The sequence below is a fragment of the Nothobranchius furzeri genome, chromosome 11, assembly GCF_043380555.1.
Source record: "Nothobranchius furzeri strain GRZ-AD chromosome 11, NfurGRZ-RIMD1, whole genome shotgun sequence".
Lineage (NCBI taxonomy): Eukaryota > Metazoa > Chordata > Actinopteri > Cyprinodontiformes > Nothobranchiidae > Nothobranchius > Nothobranchius furzeri.
In genome coordinates this window covers 33,695,525-33,721,260 of record NC_091751.1, presented here as the reverse complement: position 1 = coordinate 33,721,260, position 25,736 = coordinate 33,695,525, and the positions used below count along the sequence as shown (strand labels likewise).

The 25,736-nt window shown below is 47.2% G+C and overlaps 2 protein-coding genes across 4 annotated transcripts in view; one reads left to right on the top strand and one right to left on the bottom strand.

Annotated features, from left to right (window-relative positions):
* Positions 1-633: 633 nt before the first annotated feature.
* afg3l2 (AFG3-like AAA ATPase 2) lies at positions 634-17,353 on the bottom strand. Of its 2 annotated transcripts, none has more exons than XM_015956459.3 (18): positions 17,098-17,353; positions 16,080-16,164; positions 15,556-15,612; positions 15,350-15,462; positions 15,137-15,286; positions 14,990-15,064; positions 14,787-14,911; positions 14,437-14,710; positions 13,233-13,370; positions 13,007-13,160; positions 11,070-11,177; positions 10,870-10,995; positions 10,678-10,788; positions 10,448-10,563; positions 10,166-10,366; positions 5,999-6,193; positions 1,902-2,105; positions 634-1,354 (listed from the first exon to the last, which is right to left on the bottom strand). In XM_015956459.3, the coding sequence occupies exons 1-18, from the start codon at positions 17,179-17,181 to the stop codon at positions 1,346-1,348; spliced, it is 2,325 nt and encodes a 774-aa protein (XP_015811945.3). In that variant the 5' UTR covers positions 17,182-17,353; the 3' UTR covers positions 634-1,345. The 2 variants fall into 2 exon arrangements, with proteins under 2 accessions (XP_015811945.3, XP_015811944.3); XM_015956458.3 differs by having other exon boundaries at positions 1,149-1,354; positions 1,846-2,105.
* fastk (Fas-activated serine/threonine kinase) overlaps positions 16,891-25,736 on the top strand; it is a 31,615-nt gene continuing 22,769 nt past the window's right edge. The window contains exons 1-4 of one of the 2 annotated variants that reach the window (XM_015956450.3): positions 16,891-16,943; positions 23,655-24,477; positions 24,552-24,864; positions 24,932-25,119. In XM_015956450.3, coding sequence (XP_015811936.1) covers positions 23,697-24,477; positions 24,552-24,864; positions 24,932-25,119 — 1,282 coding nt within the window. In that variant the 5' untranslated portion in view covers positions 16,891-16,943; positions 23,655-23,696. Of the gene's footprint in view, positions 16,944-17,947; positions 18,085-23,654; positions 24,478-24,551; positions 24,865-24,931; positions 25,120-25,736 lie in introns of those variants that run through there. The other variant, XM_015956449.3, reaches the window with a different exon arrangement.

Here is a 25,736-nt window from a genome sequence, read left to right as displayed (position 1 = left end):
ATGTGCATATATAGACATGACTGTATTAAGATATTATATATTATAGACATGTGCATATATAGACATGACTGTAATAAGATATATATTATAGACATGTGCATATATAGACATGTGCATATATAGACATGACTGTATTAAGATATATATTATAGACATGTGCATATAGATATGACTGTAATAAGATATTATATATTATAGACATGTGCATATATAGACATGACTGTATTAAGATATATATTATAGACATGTGCATATATAGATATGACTGTAATAAGATATATTATAGATATGTGCTTAGACATGACTATAGCCAGGCGTTTCATGTCAGGCCCTGTTTAGCAGCCGGTGGAGAGCAACTGCAGCGCCTTGCTCCAAAATCTTTAGTTACATTGCCTACTTAGGCATGACGTCAGAGCAAGTCGGACAAATCTAACCGGCATGCACTGCGTGCTGATCACCGGTGATCTAATGTGCACAGAACTGGCTCATCTGGAACATGGCCAATAACTGAATCAGATGATTTCACTGCTAATCTTGAACAAACCCATCCAGACTGACCTCTGGCCCAACAGAACCAGAACCTCATGGTACCAGTCTGATGGACTTCTGGTCACTAAAAATCAGTCCCAAGAACATGTTTATCAACTTTAATGACAATAAAAGCAGTCATACACATGCCAGAACCGGTGTTCTTCACCTCTTGTATGCATCTGATGTCACTTCCTCTACAAAACTGTCAGAATAAAATACTCTGTAATTAATCATAAATAATGAAATGATAAAAAAACACGATTCAGTTTCTATTCATCTGATATAAGCAGGAGCCCAGAAATTTTTTTTATTTGGAATTTTAAAACTATTCATTAATTTCAGCTACAGTCCAACAAAAATACAAATAACATCTTCTGTGTCAAATTTCTCTTCTTATCCAATTAAAACATTTCTGTAACTCAGAACATCAAAATGATGCTTCAACCCAAGAAGTAGGTGGTTCAGTTTCCTGTTGGGGTGGTGCCGTTTCCTGTTGGGGTGGTTCCATGTCACTTTGGGGTGGTTCTGTTTCCTGTCGAGGTGGTTCTGTGTCATGTCGGGATCGTTCTGTGTCATGTCGGGGTGGTTCCATTTCCTGTTGGGGTGGTTCCGTTTCCTGTTTGGGTAGTTCAGTTTCCTGTTGGGGTAGTTCAGTTTCCTGTCGGGGTGGTTCAGTTTCCTGTTTGGGTGGTTCTGTGTCATGTCGGGGTGGTTTCGTTTTGTCGGGGTGGTTCCGTTTCCTGTCGGGGTGGTGCTGTTTCCTGTCGGGGTCACCCAACATGGATCAGGTGACAGCTGCAGTATGCAGGCTCTGTTAACAGTTCTGTTGAATAAACAGAAATGAGTTTCGGATTAAATTCTGTTGGTTCCAGTCCAGATTCAGAATCTTACATGCTCCAAAGTTTCTGCAGGTGACAGCCTGTAATGTTACGGTTCTGGTTCAAGAACATTAAAAAGATGTAGAAAGAAGTTCTAGCATATGGACCGGTGATCAGAGTAGAACTAGACAAAGTGTTACAGAGGAGCCCAGTAGACCCTTCCAACAGAACATCTGGATGTCTCTCAAGGTTCTGCTGGAAGTTTTAGACCCAACCCTTTTAAAGAGCTCTGGGGCCGGTTCTGAAGGGTTGGTTTGGGTCTGTGGACATGATGCTGAGGATACTTTGGTTCTGAAATGCAGTTTGGGGGTTCTGATTGTGTCTTTTGGGTCAGATGCAACAGCCTCAGTGTCTGTAACAGCTAACAGAACCTTAGAAAACTTGAATGAAAATCCAGAATCACAACTTTGTGTCCATCCAGTCTGATGGTTCTGACCCAGAACATCAGTAGCGGTTCTAGAAGGGCACGCCTCCAGAGATCTGGCGGGCCACCTGCTCATCCTGACTCTCCTCCCGATCCTGACGGTTCTGGTTCCAGTCCTTCAGGCCCTCGGGCAGCGTTGTGTCCTCATCCTCACCACCGGTTCCCTCCACAAACTCCTCATACGTGGACTTCTCAGCGAATGGTCGCTTCCCTAGAAGGTCCACCATGTCGCTCTTATCAAGAACCTCCCTCTCCAGGAGCCGCTGGGCCACCTGGAAACAGAACAGAACCAGCATGAAACACAGTTCTACAAGGCTGGCCTGGTTCTAGGTTAAAGAGCTCACAGCGATAATGACCCGAACCCAGCTGATTCAGAACCTCTACGTCAGGTTGAACCAAGAAACATACCAGGTGTGGTGTTCCTGGTCCTCACAACAACTTAGCTTGGACTTTTGAAACTGAGTGCTACAGTTCTGTTTAGCCTAAATGGTGCCGCATTCGGCCCAGTCAGACCCTAGAGACAGAACTCAAACTGACATCTGGTGCGGGAGATATTCAATTCAACTCAACTCAATTCAATTCAAAAAAACTTTATTAATCCCAGAGGGAAATGGATATCAGAACAATCTTAACCTGGTGTAGTGTACCAATGGTCAAGTTTCATCAAAATCACCAGAAATACATTTTTATCTGCAGACACACACTGTCACACACCCAGAGAGGCGTTCTGTGTGGCCTCCGAACAAGAAAGCCAGGATCTACGACAGATCTTGAACTACACCATATCAGTGTTTGTTGATTTAACAAGTTCATCTATCAGTGAACTCATACATCTTATCAATGTTAAGGTTTAACTTTCACTCCACAGAGCTAACCTCTCCATGTATAAGAGTGAAGAAGTGACCTTCTGAGGTGTTTTGCTAACGCCTTCAAACTTGTCAAATCCTGATCTGCCAAATGTATCAAACAGGAATTTCTTCCCGACCGAGTCGGTTTCCAGCTGCCTTCTGGTTTGGCCAAACCAGTGAGCAAGCATTTGAGACCATCCTCTCTAAGTTCTGACCTCAGGTCTAAACATTGCTCTGCAATGCTTGTGAGTGATTTCAGACACAACGGCTCTTTTAAGAGCCACCGAACAACCGTAGACGCAAGATCGGCACTCCTGCATCCTGCCGTCACCTGGGGATAACCCAGACTAGACGGGTCATAATCGGAGCCGTCTACGGGCTCTGGTACCTAAGATCCACGCCATCGGCAGCGTCCATCTCGACTTCCTGATCTCCTGGACCGCACGGGGATCTCCACACAAGGGTGCGTAGACCGGCACAAATTTCATATATAAAGTTTAGCTCAGACTCCACAAACTCTCTGATAGTTAAGAAAGGTTTTCATCTAGCTCACGTTCCATCTTTTCATCCATTATATTCCACCATCATTCATACCTTGTCTTGTATAATTATTAGTTTAGGGAAATAAAATAAATTCATTCACAAATTATAAACTGACTGTCTGAATTAATACGAAGTGTGTTTATGGTCCCTGAACAAGTAAAATAAACTAAAATCTTCTGATTAAACATTCAAAGATCGATCAGGTTGATATTTCATATTCATATGGAATCATCACATCTTATTGGTCATCTGTTGCAGATGTACCATCTCCTTAAGGCTACACTGGTTTAGAACCTCAGCCTAACCGCGGCTTTCCACGGGAGCCGTCAGCAGCACGTCATAGCTGCTGATAGGAACCGCTGTGGTCAACAGAACCTTTTCCACCGGAGCCGTCAGCAGCGCGAGTCGGCCGCATCTCAGGAGCAGCATGTCGCGGCCTTTACGCACCGGTTCTATTTTCTACGCGCGACGCCTCTGAAACGGGTCAAGTTCGACATTTTTGGGGAAGGAAAGACAGGAAATCGGACGCGGAAATGGAGAGAAGCTGCCAAGATTTTCAGAATAAAGAACGTACTGCTTTCCGGTTGCTTTACTTTTAAAACAAGTTACTAAATGTGCGTCCCCGTGAGAAGTTATCACCTAGCTAGCGGTCTCCTTTGTTTTTCAGGTCCGTATTGGCGATTATAAAATGGACAGAACATAAAACACAAACCATGTTGTAATTTTCTCCTGCTTGTTGTTGTGTTTATTGACGAAGTCACTCGTGTGACTTCGTGCTCTGTCGGTGACAGCTGCTCCCCTGCTGCTTCACGTCTCGTGGGAAGGGCCAAGCAGCAGCTTACGCGAGCAAGACGTGCTGCTGCAGTAACGTGCTGCTGACGGCTCCCGTGGAAACCCGGGGTAAGATGGGGAGTTTTTTCTCTTTTTTTTTCGTGTCCTGTCTGGCTGTGAAGCAAACAGAACTGACGTCTGAATGCTGGTGACAAGCCTTACAGATTTACTCTCAGGTGGCGCATCAAAGCGTCTGCTTTTAATGTCACGCCTGATACTTAAAACTTTATTATTATTTTTTGAATGCTTGTAATTCTGACCAGACACAGAGACAGAGGTGAAAGAGAAAAGAAGAGACAAAATGTGGGTGGGGGTGGTGGTGGTGGGGGGGGGGGGGGGGTCCACGGAAATAAACAGTCGATGAACAAGAGTCTGCTTCTAGACCTGCAGAAAGAGAAAAACAACACAGCAATACAACAGGAGCAAGCTATCACTGCGTCAACTTGATGAGGAAATGTAAAATCAACATTGTTTTACTGAACAATCACGATAATAAATCACAGTGCATTTAGTGCCAACCACAGCCTCAAGACATGTGTTGAACATGTCCAAGTCCATACTTATGAGAGCACCACGTAAGCATCTGTGTGTGTAAGGTTTCTCCATAGGAGCGTCGAATAGAGTGTGAGGGGCCACTGGTCTGCCCCTCAAAGATGTGTAGGAGATGGAGGGAGCTCCAAGTCCCAGAGAACCAGGAGCTGCCCCAGAGCGCAGGGACCCCAAGGAGACCGCGACCATAAAAGCCCCCGCCCCCCCTCGAGAGGCGCAGAGGATCGCCTCGGGGGGCCACAACCAGCAGCCGGCAGAGTACCGGGAGATATCGGCGGCAAGCCCACAGCCTCCCATCCCCCAGCCGTCTGAGCCTGGGACCCAGCAATGCGGGTCCCAGGGGTCACCACCCCCTGCCGGGGACCCAGCAGAGGCCAGGGACCCAGGTACCACCAGGCAGCCACTGGGATTGATCAGGCAGACACCAAAAATCTTAAACCCCCTGACCCGGGAGCCAGGAACACTCAAGCAAACCAAGGGAGCACACTCCACACCAGGTGTGGCAGGTGGAGTGGAGACTAAGATGTATAGCATCAAAAGAAGTCCTAGGAGAGGGGAGGAGTCCATGACCCCACCTGACATATACAGTCATACACAGACACAGTCTCACACTCCCTCCCTCATGCTCACACACACACACATACAACCTAAGACTTACAAAAATGCACGCCGGACACCCACTCATGCTCCCCATACACACCCTATTCACTCTGGTCCCGGTACTGCTGCACATGGGGTACAACCATTACCGGTTCCCAGAGTGTGACCCTTTCTGCTTGAGTCCTGATGAGCAGGCTCCCCCGCCCAACGCTGAGCAAAGCAACCCACCACCCCACACCCCAACCAGACGGTCAGATCTCCCTCCTAGCCTCCAGCCCCAGGAAGCCAAGCGACAACAGAGGTGTGCTAAGACCCCTAGTCTCCCTCCGCCTGCTCCAATATAGTGTTAGTGCGTGTTGATGAGGTGTATTCCATGGCTGTGGTGAGCGGGCAGTGCGGGCATCGTCTGGCCTACGCCAGCTGATGCCACCACACCACCCCACTTGCACCCACAGCCCTCTGTGTCTAAGTGCAGTTTAAAATTGGAAGTGGGCACCGGCACTCGGGATGTGGCTGAAAAATCCAAATGCCAAATGCTGTTGAATGTGCTCACTCCCAAGGCCCTAAAAAGTGTGTTTGCGTGGAATGTTGTTGGTGGAAGTGTTTAAGGTGCAAATAAAATTGGGGGGCAGGTTGCCACAGGAATGTGGAAATGGGGTCCATACCCACACCCCCTGACTTGGTGGGGAGTTTATTCTGTCAACAACCCCGAACCTGCACCAACACATCTTACGAAACCATCTGGGGTCCAGCAGAAACGGGTCTAGACCTGGAACCAGGCTAGGAATTGGTACCTTCTCCACCTCTGCCTTCTTGTCATTAAGCAGCTGCTGGGTTCTCCTGTATGCCTCGCTGATCAGAACTCGGACCTCTGTGTCGATCAGGCGGGCCGTGGCCTCGCTGTAGGGCTTCTCCAGAACCATCTCGCCCTGCCGGGGCAGGTCGAAGGACACCTGACCCACCTTGGGGTTCATTCCAAACTGAACAATCTGGGGAAGAACAGAGAGCAGTAGAAGAAAGAGAAAGATTTTTTGTAAGTTAAAACTCACAAGGTGCTTCACAGACTCAGTACAGTGTGGCTTACCACAGCTCCCCTCAGAGGACCTGGTTTCCCCTCATAGCGTATGGGAGGGGTCTTTACTCGAGACAAAAATAGCACCAGGTGATCAGTAAACAATGTGAGGTGATCTGCAAACCCAGATCACACACACAAGGTGACCTCCCACTTCAGAAGCAGCAAAGATACACAGAGCCTATGGCAGGGACCCACGCCCGCCTAACGGAGCTGGGAGAGCGACACCTCCCTGCTCATCAGCCAACAGAACATCTCACCGCCACTGCACGACCAGACTCTGTGCCTGTCTGCCGCCAGAGTGAAGAGGGATAGGCAGACTAACGTTATTGTGAGGGTCTGCTGGGAACGTCTGGCGGAGTATGCTCTCAGAAAGCACTTCAATTTCCATCTCCGACAACCTTTCCAACACATACCGGGGCGGCGGGGGACTGGCTTTGGTATTTTTATCATTGTATCGCACCATTTTTAATTGTTTGAATGCTGTAAAGCATTCAAACTATAGTGATCCCGTTTCTCTTCATAGTTGTTTGAATGCTGCAATGCATTCAAACTTTTGGTATTAAAATATTTTATACTTTGAGAAATTTAGCTTTTTCTGCGATTTTTTGTCCCATTGAAATGAATGGGATTGCTCAATTTTCAGCTAAATCCTATCACTTTTTTGAACTCTTACTCTTATAGGTTAACTTTAACCTAGAGACTTCATTCAAGTTTCAACAAACTCACAACACTTTCAGCTATTGCTGGTTAAAAATCTTTTTGATATCTATTACAGTTTTTCTAAAATCACAGGTAGAAGTTGAGGTACGGCTTGAGATTTTCAGAAAAAAAAAATCACAAAAATTATAATGGGCAGAGATGGGAACAATGACTCTCTGCTCCATTTCTGGCATTGTCCTGAGAAAACCTCAAGTTCGATTGAAATTAGACACATGCTGGCTTACAACTAACGGACATACCTTTGTTTTGAGCTATAAATCATGAATGTACTCCAAACATTGTGGTCGTACGGTTCATTTATTTGACAATATTCAAATTTAAAAAAAATGTGTCTCACCATTCTAAACTGAAAATTCCGCACTAACTTTTGAACTTCAGATCTTCTGTGAACAGCTCTTTACTACCCCCAGACCGTTTGGACAACTGAAACAAATTATATGTCAAAAAGTAGGAATTTTTGTCAGCTTTTCAGAATGGGTTTCAATTTGTCCTTAAGTGTTACATTTCTTCCTCTACAAGCCTCAGAAGAAGGAGAAACCCTGATTCTGTCTCATTGAAACCCATGTTAAAGGAACAGAGATTTTCTCCTCTGATCGGCTTCAGACAGCTAAAATGTTCTTGTCATAGCTTCTAGACAATTCATGGTAGGTACATTAAAAAATCACACATATGACCATCAAAGCCTTCTGCCACTCACACTTTTGAATTTTTCCAATAGGTGCAGCAGATTTTGAATGGCGATAAGTCGTGTCAGAGGTCTGAAATGACATCTGAGCTCTGTTAACTGCATGTTTTATGAAATATTGAAACAAAAATTTCCACCGACCACATCTTTTACTGTACATTAAGGATATTCTCAAATTTTATTTTGTCCGCTTCAAAGTAATGTCTTTGGTTCTGCTGTTGGTATTACGTTTTTGAGCTACAAGCCCCAGAAGGAGGACTGTGCCAGCTTTCCTCCATTTAAACCCCTTTAAAAAAAGGCACCTGTGGCCCACAGACAGCTGAAATGCTCTCATCATATCTGCTAGAACATTTGTGGTAGGCGCAAAAGACTTCACACACACGACCCCAAAGCCTTCTGCCGCCCACGCTTTTTGAATTTTTCAAATTGGCACAGTACTTTTCGGATGGTGATGAGAAGTTTGACAGGTCCAATTTCACTTCTGAAGGACAGATTTAAAGGCTTCTCTCATTAACAGGAGTACAGCTGCAGGCCTCCAACAGCCAGGGGGAAAAGGCGGGAAAACAGTGCTGCTCTCTGATTGGTTGAGAGTGTTCAATCATTTTCTGTCCAAGCAGGATCGAGCAGCCACACATATGATGCATCAAATCGACCAGCTTGGTCTCCGGAATCTTGTATTCAATTTCAAATGTGTTATCTGTTACCATGGTAACACAAGTGCATAAGGATATCCTCAAACAAGTCGCATTGAAATGAATGTGAAAAGCCTGATATTGAGCCTAACATACTGCTGTTTCTCATCTTTCTGAGCTCTATACACTTAAAACTAGCAGCATAGCTGACATTTTAACACGTCAGAAGGCAGGAACCGCCCCCTCCTCCTTCATGCTCTCTCATTGGCTGAGAGTTTTCAATCGTCTTCTGCCTAAAAGGAAATATGCACCCACACATATAATACATAAATTTAACCTGCTTGGTCCCAGGAGTCTTGTATTAACTTGATATTGTGTTCTGCATTACCATGGCAACATGCTTATCAACAACATTTAACAACATTTTAGACACAACTGTATCAACATACTTTAATATAGAAATGTTATTCAAAGTTTAAAAGAATCATGTGACATTGTACATTGCTTTATTAAAGCAGACTCCTGTCATCTGTTACCATGGCAACACAAGGAACTGCAAATCACAGTTAACAGTTATTTGCTTGAAGTGTGGCAGCAGGGCAGCTGTCACACCAAGTCTCATAGGAATGATTATAAAAAGCAGAATATTGAGCCAATAACAGACTTCTGTTTTTGATCTTTTTGATCTGTACTTAAAACTAGAAACAAGTTAAATTTGATTGACCGTCAGAAGGTGGGAAAGTGCCCGACTCCCTCCCAGTTCCCTGATTGGGTGAGGTCAATCATCTTCTGGCTAAATGGAATTACACACCCACACATGTGATACATCAAACTGATCGCCTTGGCCTAAGGAATCCATCCATCCACATATAAATCCATTCATGCTTCCATCCATCCAATAAACCATCTAACATCAATCCAACATTTCATTCATCCAACCATTCATCAATTCCATACCAACTCTGAACATATGTTAATCTATCAGACTGATAGACTGATAGTATCAGTTTCAGATATCAGTAAATGTTTCTAAATTCACAGTTGAGCCAATTGTAAAAATGTACCCATTAAACTATTCTCATTCAAATGCCAGCTGTTTAAACATTCAAACTTTTGAGTTTTTAATCAATGTTTAAAGATTTAAGTTTTCTGCTGTTCAGCATTTTTTTTGGGTCCATTCTCCACCTATATTCTGAGCTTTATTACACTTGTTGGTGAATTTTGCTTCTAAACCTTTAAATACATTCAGCTCATTTGGACAGTTTAGCTTGGTTTCAGCTTCACTTCAGCTATTCAGCAGCTTCAGCAATCTGTTTCCAAATTTAGCATATGCTGCTACTTTCACAGTTCAGCTAAATGTAAAGATTAAATTGTTAAACTTTGGGTAATGACCAAAAGAACAAGATCGCGGATACAAGCGGCCGAAATGAGTGTCCTCCGTAGGGTGGCCGGGCTCAGCCTTAGATAGGGGGAGGAGCTCGGACATTCGGGAGGGACTCGGAGTAGAACCGCTGCTCCTCCGGATCGAAAGGAGTCAGTTGAGGTGGTTTGGTCATCTGGTCAGGATGCCTCCTGGACACCTCCCTCGGGAGGTGTTTCGTGTGTCTTGCCAACCACAGTACTCTTACTGGGTTGGCGGGTTTGTCCAATAGAATGCAGAGACAGGTTTAAAATACAACCATAGACCCCATCCCCAGTCTGAGCTCTGTCTATGGGTCGTGGCCAGACTATAGATTTGCATATATAGGATGGCTAGTAGAATGATCTGTCATCGTTGGTCTTTGCCTGGTGCGCTGCACAACCAGTAGTTAGAACGGGCGCTGAACCCGAAGCGGTTGTGGGACCTCACCTGAGCGTAGGCGCTCTGAGTGACCTTCCGCAGGTCGTCCTGAGCTCCGGTAGTGATCCGCCCAAAAAAGATTTCCTCAGAGACGCGGCCCCCCAGAGTCATGCACATGCGGTCCAGCAGCTGCTCTTTGGTGTACAAGTATTGCTCCTTGGGCAGGTACTGGGCGTAGCCCAGCCCCTTCCCTCTGGGGATGATGGACACCTGTACAGGTGAGAGAAAACAGCTCAGTGATGACCAAGTACAAGACCCAGCAGGAAACAGAGATGGAAAATATCACAGAACCTTCAGCAATGGGTCGGCGTGCTCCAGGAACCACCCAGCAACAGCGTGACCCGCCTCGTGGTACGCCACCGTCTTCTTCTCCTCTGGCTGCAGAACCTGAGTCTTCTTCTCCAGACCTACAAAGAACATCACTATCACTAATCACCAACAACTAGGCTAATCAGAACTTCTTCAGTGCACAGAATAAGGACCAAAACCAGAATCTTCCAGGACTGGTTCTGGTGACTAACCTCCAATGACTCTCTCAATGGCCTGCTCAAAGTGCTTCTGGGTGATGGCGTCAGACAGGTGGCGAGCGGCGATCAGCGCAGCCTCGTTGCAGACATTAGCAATGTCGGCCCCTGGCAGGCATTGAGCAGAGAGGACAAACCTACATGCATCACAGACACCTGTTCACCGGTCACAATCAGGAAGCAGCGTACCTGAAAATCCAGGTGTAAGGGCAGCCATCTTCTTGGACAGGGCGTCTTTATCCAGGTTGGCGTGCAGCTTCAGAGGACGCAAGTGGACTTTAAAGATGGATGCTCGTCCTTTAATGTCAGGAGGACCTGAAAGCACAAGATGATCATCCTGCACCTGACCACAAATCCAGAGCTTCCCGGAGCAGGTGGACGTCACCTACCAATGTAAATCTGTCTGTCAAAGCGACCGGGTCTCAGCAGAGCCGGGTCCAGAATGTCGGGTCGGTTGGTTCCGGCCAGAACCACCACATTGGTAGCAGTGTTGAAGCCTGGAGGACAGAAGAAGAGGAGCTCCTGTCAGCATGCTGGACATGCAACCTCTAGCCCAGAGGTCTCCCAGGGCCAGAGTTCCTCCAGCCGACACCGTGAGGCCCGATGCTCTTCTACAGTAAAGCTCAAGAACAATAATAGTTACAATGGTTTTGTTTCATCTGGGACAGAGGCAGCTCAGGACGTAGAGCGGGTTGTCCAGGAATCGGAAGGTTGCAAGTTTGATCGCAGCTTCCACCAGTGAATGCTGCCGTTTTGTCCTTGGGCACCTGCTTGGTGGCACCAGTGCTCGGCAGCCTCTCCTCTGTAAGCGTGCCCCAGGGCAGCTGTGGCTACATGGTAGCTCATCACCACCAGGGTGGGATGTGAAGCGCACTGGGGGGTTGTAGAACCATCAGAAGGTACCTAAATGAGTCGTGTGGAGAACGTATATCACTGATATTTGGGACATGAACCCATCAGCATTCACTCATTTGTGCCTGAGCTCAGAAACACATCATTCTCCAGATGTGCTGCACCAGGTGGAGCACATCTGTTAGTGTCATACACAAGTGCAGTGTGTGTGTGTGCGCGCGTGTGTGTTCTAGATGAGCTAGGCCAAAGATTATTTTCATGTGTGACTTAACAAATACAATTATTGTCCCGAAGATTCTGTACAGGTGGAGCTGGAGGCTGGGGAGTTCAAGTTCCATCCATCCATCCGCACACACACGCACACACACGCACGCACGCGAACACACACACACACCTATGATGAATGACCCCCACGTGTGTAGTGCATTTCAGAGTCAGAGGACTCCAAAGCTCTTGACCCTACAGAGCATCATTCACACACTGATGGTGATGAGCTACCATGTAGCTGCAGCTGCCCTGGGGCACGCTGCCAGAGGCTAGGCTGCCAAGCACAGGAACCTCCGGTCCCTCCGACCACCAGCAGCAGACGAGGTGGGTTAAATGTCTTGCCCAAGGACACAACAGCAGCCTTCTTTGGTCAGAGCCGGGATCGAACGTGCAACCCTCTGATTAGTGGACAACCCGCTGTACCGGCTGAGCTACTGCTGCCCTGTAATCATCTCTAAAGGTTGTTGTTAGGGTCGTAGTGCAGCTGCCGGCAGATGCAGCTTTCTCTCGCCGTTGACCTGCTGATCCGACTTTAATGCAGCAGAAATATTATGACATGATGTCATCACGCGTTTCTCCTCCAGCATCTTCTGGTGCCCACATCTGTTCACTGGGCTTTGTTTTACACCAGTAGGGCTGTAGCGTACTGGTGGCCATTTCTCACCACAGACAGCATTTGTTACTACATGAGTGGCGGAGTTTGCTCCCAACTCAACTCCAAAACAAACGCGAGCAGCCTCGGGAGAACCTATGAAGGTAAATCTGACAGAAAACTGTTGTTTAGAGCTGATTTTGTTCTATTTGAGGAGCTTTAAGCTCCAAACCGCTGAGAGAAGCTGAAGCGACAGCACTCCTACTCACTGGGAGCGCCGCTCTGCCTCACCGGCTGCAGTGTGCCGTCTCTGACTCTGATTGGTCCAATGATGTCACATGACTAACACACTAGAACAAAGATGGTTTGTGAACAAGAGGAGTCGCCTCTCCATTCTCTGATGGGTTTCCATAAGAGCGACTGAAACCCGACAGAAGACGCCCCCCCCCCCCCCCCCCCCCCCCTTCAAAACAAAACTCTTCGGATCCACACGATTCACGTGAACGCCACATTTGGCTTCTAAAACAGCGATTTTCATCAAAAAGCAAACAGTTTGCAGGTATGAGTAAAGCAGTAGTAGTGAGTTTTGTGAACGAGGCCCCGGGTGCTACCTACCGTCCATCTCCACCAGCAGCTGGTTCAAAGTGTTCTCCTGCTCACTCTGACCTCCAAAGTTTCCACGACCCCGTTTCCGGCCGACAGCGTCGATCTCGTCGATGAAGAGGATGCAAGGAGCGTTCTTCCTTGCCATGGCGAACAAATCTCTCACCTGCAAAGGAAGTGACATCAGCAGTTCTTTCTGTGACCCTCCCCCCCCCCCCAGTACCAACCAGTTGCTTACCCTGGCTGGGCCGACGCCCACAAACATCTCTAGGAACTCCGAGCCATTCACCGTGATGAAGGGCACGTTGGCCTCGCCGGCAGTGGCTTTGGCTAGAAGGGTTTTCCCAGTTCCTGGAGGTCCAGTCAGGATGGCTCCCTGCAGAGGCAAACAGCACATTTGCATGGTTAGAGCTCCATCTGGGTCAGGTGACCTCAGGTAAACAAAAGAACAGATGAAACCAGATCAATCAGGATCATCGTTGGTCTAGCAGCTCAGATCTAAGAGCTCCTCCCACATCTGGGTCCAGAAGCAGTGGAAGATGGCGGTGCCAGCTGTGCGCATGGCGACACGTCTTCCTTTGTGGGTTTTGGCCATGTTTGTTGTTCCTGTGTGTCCTCTTGTGTCGATCGATCGCCTTTCAGACAAATATTTTTGGTTTGGGAGTAGGGCTGGGCAATACGGCCTAAAATCAATATCGCCATATACTGAGGATTTCACCTCAATAACGACAATCGGACGATAACTACAGGTGTGCGCAGAAACAAAGGTTGTCCACTAGAGGGGGCTGTCCCGTGTATTAGTTATGACTCAAGGTGGTGCAGCTTCTTAAAGAGACAGGAACGCTGCTAACTTACACACAGTTTTTCATTTTTTTATCATCAGATTTATTGACATGGGAATAACGATCCCCATAAGAGTCAGAAATGTTGATAACGATAAATTTTCAATTTTTTGCTCAGCCCTAATATCTTAATATATATATAAAGTATTAAGTAAAATTATTTGTTCCTTTCTTCTCTTTATCAGCCTTCACAGCACTCACGTAAAAAAGGTCTTGTGCACATTGGAATGAAAGCTGGTTGGTCGTAGTTGGATGACGAAGCTGAAGATATTAGCCTGGAGCCCCTAGGGGCCCTTGCAGCGCCCTCAGAGACAGACGTTCTTTTTATTTAGTTTCCGATTTTTTTTAATTTGTGTTTAATAAAAACTAAAGCAGGTAAATAGTTTATACAGGTGGTTAAAACCTTTGAACTACGGGTCTGTCATCCAACTGGAGCTTTGTCAGCTGACTAGAGAACAATCCAAACGTCTCCCAGAACACTAAACAAGTCCAGAACCTACTAGGAGAACCTGGACAACTGATACCCCTCACCTGCTTATATCTCTTCCTGACCCCCCCTCATTACAAAGGCCCCGCCCCATTTAGGCTCCACCCTCTCACCTTGGGGATCTTGGCCCCTAGGTCCTGGTACTGTTTGGGGTTCTTCAGGAAGTTGACAAACTCCATGATCTCCAGCTTGGCCTCTTCACAGCCTGCCACATCTTTGAACTTGACATCAATCTCGTCCTTCAGGATCTTGGCCGTGGTCTCGCTAACACTAAACAGCCCGCCCATTCCCCTGCCGGGCCGCCCCACCCCCGCCGCACCACGCCGCAGCATGAAGAGCAGGAAGCCTATGATGAGGACCGTGGGGAGCATGCTCAGAAGGAATGTGCTGTGGACAAAAGGACAGGTGTCAGAACAGCTGAGGTGTGATGGCCGCCAGAGCGGTTCGGGTCGGCTGCTCTCACCCATCGCTCTCCGTGGAGTAGACCACCGGTAGGCGGTTCTCGCTCTCGATGCCCAGCTCATTCTGGGCGCTCTCCAGGTTCCTCTCGAAGGTGTCCACACTGCCGATGTTGAACCAGACATATTGCTACAGAGACACAGGAGGAGGAGTCACTCACAGTTCCACAGCTACCTGACCTCTGCCTCTGAGACGAATGGAACGCACCCCATCCACTGGCGTCTTCCCCACAGAGAACACCACCTTGACATAACGCTTGTTGATCACCTCTAACCGATCCACCTGCAGGAGAAGCACCATGGAGGACCCTACCAGCACTGTGACCCTGGCTCAGGTAGCAGGTGTGCTACTCACCACTCCTTTGGACAGGTAGTTGTTGACAAAGTCCTTCCAGGTGACCTCACGTCCTCCATCCCGCAGGAAGTAGTACGTGACGGCGGTCCAGAATGCCACGCTGCTCAGGAAGTACATCCGAAACTCCTTGTCATCCCAGGGAATGTCACCCTGAAAAACAGAGCAGCTGAGCCCCGCCCACACCTGCACAGGTGATGCTGACATGTAACCAACCTTCAGCAGCCGACTGTGCCAGTTGGAGTCCTCTTTACGTCCTCCTCGTTTTCCTCCTCCTGATGCTCCTCCTGACCTCCCAGCTGCTTTCTGATTAGTGGAGGGTTTTGGTTCTGAAGATAAAAGGAGTCAGAGAACGCTCTGGATCACCGCCACAGGTGAGAGGTGGACAGGTGAGGCTGCAGGCTACTGGTTAGGGCATTTACCTTCAGCTTCAGAGCTTTTATCTGCTTTCTGGCCGTCAGGAAAATACTTCTCAAATCCTGAAGGAGACAGAACACGGGTCAGGTGACCTCCCTATCAGAGCCAGTGGTACCCCCATCCGAGTTACTTACCTGTCTTAGACTACTCATCAACCTGAACGCTGACTGTTAGCTCAACTCAGAGTGCACAAACTGGTTCAGCTTCTAAACGTTGTGCTTCAGCTGAAGTCGTTAGTGATGTTTTAGCATGAAATGAGGTGGAAAACATCTGGATATCAGCCACGAACATCAGCAATAGAAAAAGCAACACGGGGGACCTGTTGCCCGGACTGTTCTCAGATTCATGCAGGTGATTCTAACAATAGCTGGTTCTCCAGCGTTCTACCTCCAGGTGCGGCGCTAGCATGGGCACAGCTGTTCTGGTGTGTGGGAACATTTCTACACACGATGTGGAAACGTGTTCCTATGTACGGATCTGTGCGCAAGTATGGTGATGAATCAGGCCCTCCTCTGTTCTGGGTACCCACCTTTAGGAGGTTTGGAGCTCAGTCTCCTGCAGGCTTCTAGGCTCCACCCACTCTCCACCTGTCCTGGAGCAGCTGAAGACATCACCTGAGAAGACAGACAGGAAGTCCCCTGATGACGGTCCATATAAGGAACTTATTGCTGCTCAGGTTCGACAGAACCTGGAACCAACATGAAAAGCTAGTTTAGTCCAGGCCCAGTCAGCTGGGTCAGAACTAGTGATGTGTCGGTCGCGAACGAACCGGCTCTAAGAGCCGGCTCTTTGAAGTGAACGACGGGAGCCGGCTCGTCATTGGGATCCCCCCCCCCCCCCCCTGCTTTGGTGAAAGCTACAGGCGATTGGTCAACATGTGTAACTGCGTGTCCAGACTGTCCACACACAGAGCAGTAGGGGCGGGGAAGAGGGAGGATCAGACTCAGATACACAGCAGAGCACATGCAGGTGGAGGGAAACGAGAGGGAATGAGGAGGAGGGAAAAGGCAAGTGAGAGGGAGGAGAGTGCGACGAAAACGGTGAGAAAATGAGCACCAGCAGTCGTAAAGTGTTCAGTTATTAAATCCATAGAAATGATAAATATTGATATATTGCTTTTTTTACATTAGTAAATTATTTTACATATAGTTTAGCATTATTTTGGTTATAAATGTAGTCTACACAACAGAAAATCTGAGGAGCCACTTGGGAGCCGGCTCTTTTTGGTGAGCTGAGCCAAAAGAACCAGCTCTCTAAAAAGAGTCGGAATTCCCATCACTAGTCAGAACTAAACAGAACCGTATTTTCGGGTCAAAGTTCACCCTCGTGGTTCTGACTACTATCTGGTCGGGGATGAAACCAGTTGACCTCTCGTGTGTTTTGCGGATTCTAGGTAAGCAGGATACCTTGCTGACGTCACATTCAGGTAGATACGTAATTTGTGTCTGTGCTTCAGAGCCCATGGTAAGCTCTCTAGTGATGTTTGTCTCGGGACCGAACCGGATCGGTACAGATGTCAAGGTTAGCACTGCTAGTCCTCCACCTACCGGTCTGAGAGTCCCGGGGGGTCGAAGCAGCAGCCGGGCCAGGCTCCTGCAGCCGAAGGACAGCCGCAGGTACTGGTGAGCCATCCTGACCCGAACCGGATCCGAGACACGACCACGGAGCTAAACTGCGTTTAACCGAACTGTTCCGTAACCAGGTCCGCCATGTTTACGCCACGCAACTTCTTCTTCTGATATTTACGTTTGCTAGTGACGACAGTGCCCCCTGGCGCAGAGTCGCTGCAAAAACAACAACACGTGCAGGCGCAACAAGGATGCTGCCGTCTTTGGCTAAATAGTACAGTGGCAGTTTTCTTCTCCATGTTGGAGCCTTGTGTGCAGGAGAAACGGGAGTATGAACAACGTAGTTACACCATATTTATATGTCGATGAGTTACACCAAACAGTACAGTGGCATGGCTGAGAAGACCCTAAAGACCACCAACATGTGAATGTGTGCGTGGGTGAATGACTGTGTTGTGAAGCGCCTTGGGGGGTTGTAGAACCCTAGATGGCGCTCCACAGACCATTTAATGTTTGTGCTTCTGATGAGCAAAAAGAGCCCGTGTCAAACTTACATGTTTATGTAAAAGTTCTCCAGCGGCATAAACCACACGGTTCTCTTGTGTAGGTGCTAGTGGCTGTCTCACACGGAGTTGGTGTTTCTACGGCTAGCCTACTGCAGGCATGGAGCTGTTACACGTGTAGGTGTGTGTAACAGGAGGATCTACGCTAAACCACACATCTATGTGGTAACCATCTGAATGAAGTAAAACACCTAGTGAAGTGGGTTAGGGTGTATTTCCCCGTGGAGCCGCGGGGTGTCGCTGTCCCGCGCTACTCCAGATTCTACACCGGCTCCGGCAGGATGGAGGCTACAGACAGAGTGGAGGAATGAGGCGGCTGACCGAATACGGTTTCTCCAGTGAATTCGCGCTCAGCGACCTCCGGTGTTTTACCGAGTGGACTGCCACCTTATTGAGCTATGAGGTAACCCGTCCGTCGGTGTCAGGCGCGTGTCACGCAGACAGCGCTTTGTGCACGCGCCTGAACCCGGGTCATGACTAACATGAAGCTAACAGAGCTAGCTCAAGTAGCCTTGGTTCAGTTTAGCATGCAGCATTATACCATCTGACGACACCATTGCACGTCATTTTAACCATGACGTCATCTTGCGTGAGAGACGTGTTAGCAGCTTTAGCATGGGACTGTGAGGTGACTTGACAGGTGTGTGTTCGTGCGTGCAGGTGTCCTACTGGATCACGGCTCCGTCTAATTACTGGCACAGAGCATTGTGTTCTGCTCAGGTGTGGGACAGCTGGACAAATCAGGGTCCTCGTGTCCAATCCCTCCAGCTCCACACCCTCTTCCTGTCTGACGTAGAGAGGTTGAGAGACATGCTCGTACTAATGTGGACGTGATCCCTGTCCTAGCAGAGACATGATGGAGCAACACGTCTTTAGCCTCAGTGGAGCACATTCCAGATGGACTCACAGGGTCTTCTGGACCACCACGAGACAGTCTCATCAGCTGGACTGTCCTGATGGAGCTGCTTCAGCGCGTTTCCTGTAGGTTTTGGATCACGAACACAGCTGATTTGTTAAATGTTGAAAGACAGAAAACAATCTTTTATGAAGCACCTCTCCAAATAAATACCACGAGGCGCTTCACAAGAACAAAACAATTCAAACGTAAAAAGGATCTTTAAAAGTGATTAAAACGTTTGTTTAAAATTAAGGAAAATTGTGATTAAAAATGTAAGGAGAGGGAGAAAAGGAAAGAGGAGTTGGTGGAAAGAGCCGGACGAGGAGAAAAACCAGATTGAACAGGAGAGCTTCCAGCTGCTTTTGAGAGAGGTTACCAACATTACATGTGGAACAAGTAGGGACGTTTCAATCAGGCTTTTGCTCCCAATCCGATTCCGAGTCATTTGATGTGAGTATCTGCCGAACCAGAGTCCCGATCTGATCGTTCTCAGCCAGGTATTAAAACAAGCCCTGCTTCATCCTGGACGCGTGAGTGGCATGGAACAGTTCACCATGTGCCCACTCCGCGCTGGACTCGACAGGTCTCAAGATCCCTCGAGAGTTCAAAGGTCACGATTTGTGTAATGCCGTCCACCATTAAACTAAAAAGAAGGAAATCACGTAGTTATCGCGGTTTGATGTCATACATGATGTTGTTACTCTCCAATGCCAGGACTAAAGCCATGAAAAATGTGATCTTGGTGTGACCTTTGACCCAGCTCAACCCCTGGATTCTCAGTTCTCTTGTTCGCTCTTCCTTCTTCCATCTCTGTGTGTGTGTGTTTACATACGTGTGTGTAATCACCAAATCGTTCCCAAGTATGGCCATTTCTGCAGCTCACCGCTCCCCATAGGGGCAGTGTTGGGAGTAACGCGGTACAAAAGTAATTAATTACTGTAATGCATTGCTTTTTGCTGTAATGTGGTAATGTAAGGCATTACAGGGAAAGAAAATGGTAATATTTACTCGGTACAATTGTCAGTAACGCGGTAATTACAACGCATTTTTAAACCCAGAATCAAGATGTGGGTTTCCTAAAAATTCAAATTGCGGGAAGCCTGCAAAAAGATCCAGTATCCACATATATCAGGGTATCCGCGGGTCCTTAAAAAGTCTTAAATTTGCTTTTCCAAATTTAAGGCCTTGAAAATCCTTAAAAATTACAAATAATCCTTAAATACAGTTTCCAAAGGTCTTAAACTACCAAAGACCCAATAAACAAGATTCTTTTATGTCTATAAAATTTTCGTGAATTTCGAGTGTTCAGCATTTTTTGTGTATGATGGTTGGCATAAGCAGAACCGTACACATTCAGTTGGTTGTGAAAGGGGGCTATTTTTAGATGGGCACATTAGCTGGTTAAGCTAGTGGGAGCTTGCGCCATGGGGAAGTGCAAGTTTAATGGTAACTGGATGGTTAATCCCACATTCGCGACGTGGTTAGCACCAGTTCCAGGCAATAGCTGGAAATTAAAGCTTAAACTTAATTTTAAAAAATTGCTTAAATTTGGTAGAAGTGGCCCTAAAAAGGTCTTAAAAAGTCTTAAATTTGGCTCCCTTAAACCTGCAGATACCCTGATATATGACGTCATTTATGGACTCAGCTTTGCGGGCATTCTATGAGCAGAGAGGACGCAGCGGTAACGGCTCAAATACTCCAGCTGCGTCCTGCGCGCGGCCGCTGTTATAGTCACAAAATCGCTCCACCAAAACAAAGTAATTTGTTTGCGATCGTTTATATCAGCCCATATTCTCTGGTACTTCATGTACTTTTCAGCTGAGTTCATAATCTGTGCCCCGGTGATTTCAACTCATTGCTGCTGGAGCGCAGCACATATTAGGCTTTTATTTAATTTTTTTTTTTGTGTTCGGTCGATCCCTTTGGCTGAGTAGTTAGAAAGTAGGAAATCTAGGAAACAGTTTTTCTGGCCAACGGAGAAAACATGCAGCATGCAGGAAGGTTAGAGAGAGAAAGGGCCGGAAATTATTCAAATAAAATCAAGAAAACAAAACAAAGTGCTTGAAAAGAAAAAAAGTAGGTAGATATATAAGCATTTAATATTTATACGTGTGATAGAATCAGATCACCCCAGAAGTCAGTCCCACATCCAGGGCCGTATCAAGGCATTTGGGGACCAAGGCAAATTTAGGCTTGGAGCCCCCACCACCCCACTCCCTGCTCAGTTAATATAAGATGGCAGCGTGTTGAGAGTACAAATTGTTGTTGCTTTCATTTAATAAACAATCATTTTAAAGCACTGTTATTATATCTGACTGTTTTAACAGCAATCCTAGCTCAGACACCACATCACCTTCCACATATATATCATGAGCTCACTGAGCGTCAGATTACCAGATTTAGGGCTGCAACAAACGATTATTTGGATAATCGATGAATCGGATGGGGTCTCGACACGATTAATCGGATTACATGGGGAAATTTTTAAACACTGCTAGGGAAACGTTATTTCTCTCCTTCCTTCACTTTATTAAACACAACATTATTAGAAAACAGTTCAATAGCAGAAAAACAACATGCCATCACCTAAATTGTCTTATAAGGTGTATAGACAGAGACCCTAAGCTACATCTATCTGTGACCTAAAATGCTTGGTCCAAGTTAAACAGCTTAAGGGCAATTCTCATCTGTTTTGTTTGATCTAATCTGTTGACATTTATTGTAACTGGGGATGTCAAACAACTAATTTTTAAATGTAATTAAACATAGGCTGTGAATTAATCAAAATTGATCACTATTTCCAAAAATGACTGAAAAAATACCAAATAAAACAAAAGTAAATGAATGCCATCCTCCTTGCGATGATGCCCTGGGCAACTGCCATAAAGTCACATCAAGAAATGCTGCTGATCATTCCAATGATCCCAAATAGACTCACATTAGGCCACATGAAAGCAACTGAACCCAAAAATATATTAACCAGTATATAACTGCACTCTCACACAACACGCCTGCAGCAACAGTTAGGACTCCTCCCTCCCTTTTAAAAGCGTTTTTGCTTCCGAGGACATTGTGGTTGTAAAGCCACATGTTAGTAGTCTGGCCCCGGTGTGATCAACCAGTTTCTGCGGGAATGTGACGGCGGAACCAGGGCCAGATTAACACTTTGTCGTACCCTGGGCAACAATATTCAAGGGCTCCATCATCACGACCCGAGGATCACCATAATGTGGTCACATATAGAATATTTTACTGTAATATGCAGTAAATATACTCAATACTTGAATGCCTGCCAATAAAAGGGCTCTAAAACAATTCATATGTAAATATTTTGCATATTTAATGCAAAATCTCATTTTTCTGCTTTAGTGCTGCAACAAGGTTTTATTAATAATAAATTATTATACCTTTTGTTTTACTACAGCATTGGTAAGCTTCCTGTGCACAGATGATTAAGGATGCTTGTTTCAGCTGTGAGATTAGACGATAGGATCAATGAAAAAATAAGTTGCCCCACACTCCATGGAAACTTTCAGAGAATCCACAAATAGTGGCTTTCAAATGGTTTTGTTACTTTTTGCAAGTTTAGAAAAGAAACAGATGAGACATCATGTCTGATAATTTAGTTTTTCATCTGATAATATTAGAACATGTCAGTAATGTCTGAGGGGCTTTTATAAACACTGTATAACTAACACTACTGGAGAGGGTATGAATTACACAGAGGCTTCTGGGGAGCCCAGTTATGGGGGGGGCATTTTGCCTTGGCCCCCAAAATGTCTTGAAACGGCCCTGGGTGTGTGACTGAGTTTTGAAGGTGATCTGAATTGTATCAGATGTATAAATATGACATGTGTATAACTTATTGTTTTTTATAGGTAAAAACGTGTAGTGGAGATAAATCTACCTACATTTGACTTTTCAACACTTTGTTTAGTTTTCTTGTTTTTATTGAAGTATTTTCCTGTCCTGTCTGTCTCTCATCTTCCTGCATCTCCTCTTAATTCTCCAGAAAATCTGTTGCCTGGATTCTTACTTTTTCACCTCATCAGTTACTTTTGAGCAGATCAAAGGGATCTCCTGACCGCAAAGCGCAGAGCGCGTTTTCGATGCTGCGTGAGGTGAAATCACCACAGCACAGGTGATGAGCTCCGCAGTAGCGAGCTTCAGGCACAAATAAGACAGAAAATAGAGAACATGTGCAGACATGAACGATCGTGTGCTAATTATAGATTTTTGGTTGTGCCACTTTGAGAATGGACCTTGCGCTGGAAGCAGCTGCCTGGATCGCTGTGCAACAATGCGCTGTGCCGCTCTCTGCTCAAAAGAGTCCAAAAATGATATAATATAGAAAACTTTTTTCCAGCTCCCCGGATGTGTAGGATATACAGCTCCCCCATGATTCGATCCCTGCTCCTGGATGAAAAGCCGGACATTTTCATCAATACAAGAACCCGCAGTCCGGACGCCCCGGACAGAGAGTGAAAAGTGGACATGTCCGGGGAAAACGGAACGTACGGTCACCATAGTCCTCATAAATTGGGAAATTATTGATACAGTATTGTGCTCGTGCCCTGGGCCCTTTAGAGTTCGTGGGCCCTGGGCAATTGCCCAGTTAATCCGGCCTTGGGCGGAACCGGTTCGCAGCAGCGCAAGTCTGCCGGCTCTCCCTCGCGCTGATCTGACTTGCTCTGGCAACGGAAGGGGGTGGGGGGGTGGAAGAGTTGTGCGACACAACGAATCGATGACGCAATTCGTTGCCAACGCTTTTAGTAATCGATTTTCATCGAATTTATCGATTCGTTGTTGCAGCCCTAACCAGATTCATATTGAAGTTGTTTTTGTGAAAGTTACTTAAAGTAATGCAAAAGTAGTGTAATGCCTTAAAATTTTAAATCAGTAATATTGTAACGTAATGAATTACTTTAAAATGAGGGAAACAAGTAATAAATAATGCATTACAGTTTTGAAGTAACTTGCCCAATACAGGGATGGGTCAACACACACACACATACACACACACCAGTGGGACTTTAACCAGAGATATCCAGCCTCGTGTCTCTGTCCTGTTCCAGGAGACCTGAGCCGGTTCCTCCAGGCGGTCTGACTGTGGGACTATGCTGTGTTCGTCCACTGGGTGGCGCCTCCTAAGCCGAGCCCACCTCCTGCCTCCCCTCACCCCCCACCCCTCTGATCTGCTCGGCAGCATGTATGCCACCCGCCTCTACAGCACCACAGGAGGGGGAGGGGGAGGCGGGTTCAAGCAAGGACGAAGAGCGGGATTAGCGATGCTGGAGGCGCCCCACCCACATGTCCCCCATCACCCACACCCACCACCACCTCTCCCCTCCTACCAGCTGTACCAGGGTCGACCTGATGCCCACAAAGGAGCACACTTCCACCACCATTACCACCCCCACCCACACGCCCACCACCTGCACCCAACCCCTCTGCCCCCCCACTACCACCACCAAGTCCCCATACACAGCTATGGGGGAGGAGCTCCAGTTGTTGGGGTCCCTAAGAAGAAAACTTGGAACTTCATCCATGAGAAGATGAGCTACGACACGTTCTTTACCATGAAGCGTCTGATCGAGCGCTCGCGGCGACCCGACGAGGTTCTGAGGTGGATCACCCAGAACCCTGCTAAGATCTCCCACAACCACTACCCTGTGGCTCTGCAGAAGATTGGACAGCTTCTGCAGGCCACGCCCACGCTGCAGTCCAGCAGGGATGCTTCTGATGGCGAGGCCTCCAAAAGTGGAGCACCAGAGGGAGACAAGAGGTGCATCCTGGAGCATCCGGACTTCCAGATGCTCTGTAGCGCCATCATCAGCGATTGTTCCAAGTTCGACAACTTCAGCATTGTCAACTGCCTGTATGCTGTGGCTGCCTTGGGTGAGTCTACTTCTACCCAGTCACTCTGGAATGGTCCTAACCCTGACCTCATCTTCTCGCTACTCTTCCCTCAGGCCTGCCAAGCGACTCCCAGGTGGTCCAGGTTCTAGAGGCAGAGTCCCAGTCCAGGTTGAACCAGTTCAACCAGAAGGACATGTCCATGGTGTTCAGCTCTACTATGAAGCTCCACCCAGGCAGCCAGCACCCACTGACTGAAGCATGCCTAGCCGGCCTAGAGAAGAACCTGGAGCGGGAACGCCACCCGCAGACCCTCTTCCTGTTGCTGTCCTACTACAGACTCAAGTGGCGCTCTCTGCAGCTGCTGGAGCCGGTCAAAGGAGGTGCTACAGCTGCCACCTCCAGCTCAGAGCAGCTGCTGACCAACAGGTGAGAATCAGAGGTCCGACTCGGACTGAGGCTCCTTGAGACGAGTCTGAAGTCTGTGCTCTTTCAGGAAGATCCTACGGCTGGTCAAACACACTCTGGCCAGCGTCAGTGGAGTCCGCGACCAGGAGATGGCGCTGTTGGATGAAATGCTGGCGGCATGCGCTCAAGAGGCAAGCAACAAGAGTCTGGAGCTGATCTTCAGCTCTCACCTGTTCTATCAGAACAGACAGGAGAGATTCATCAGTAGCCTGGCAGGTATGTTTCACCTGGAAACAGGTTAGCCGCCTGCTGTTTTACCTGTTCGGTGTGTCGAATGGAGAGAGTGATCATTGCTCTTCCAGCAGGGTCTTGGCAGATTTGGTCCTCCAAATCCATTCAAGGTTTTACAGGTTCACCGCTCTACCTGGAGGCTTGTTTCTCAAGGGTTAGGGTTAGGCTTCTTCTGGTCAAGCGTTGGTAGAAACTTCTTGATTTCATCCTACGAATGAAATGTAAAATGTAGGGATATTCCGATTGATCAGCCACCGATCAAAGTCGTCCAGTTTCCATAAAAAACATGGTCAGGAAATTCCGACCACCATTCCGAGCCGATCGTACCATATCTCTCATACTCTGTAGCCGGCATAATGTGCAGCATTACCCCCCTCCCAACACACACGCGCACACACACACACACACACGTGCGCGCGCCACAGCAACAGTGTACAGCTCATTTTTACTCCGTCTGTGAGAGTGATGTAAAGCCCAAGGGCAGCTCGTTCAAATGAGTCGACACAGCAGCTATACCAGGAATTTCAAAGATCAAACCCAGGCAGGAGCTACAGTCAGACCCATCCAACATCACATGACTGAGCTAGAGGAGCAGCCTCTCT

What these genes read in the sequence shown, in the direction of transcription:
- afg3l2 (XM_015956458.3), bottom strand. Translation starts at nt 17,181, where the DNA reads ATGGCTCACCAGTACCTGCGGCTGTCCTTCGGCTGCAGGAGCCTGGCC. An exon ending in CCCCCGGGACTCTCAGACCG is followed by an intron (nt 16,165 to 17,097) that starts GTAGGTGGAGGA and finishes CTGTCTTCTCAG; the next exon opens with GTGATGTCTTCAGCTGCTCC. An exon ending in CATTGAGAGAGTCATTGGAG is followed by an intron (nt 10,564 to 10,677) that starts GTTAGTCACCAG and finishes TGTTCTTTGTAG; the next exon opens with GTCTGGAGAAGAAGACTCAG.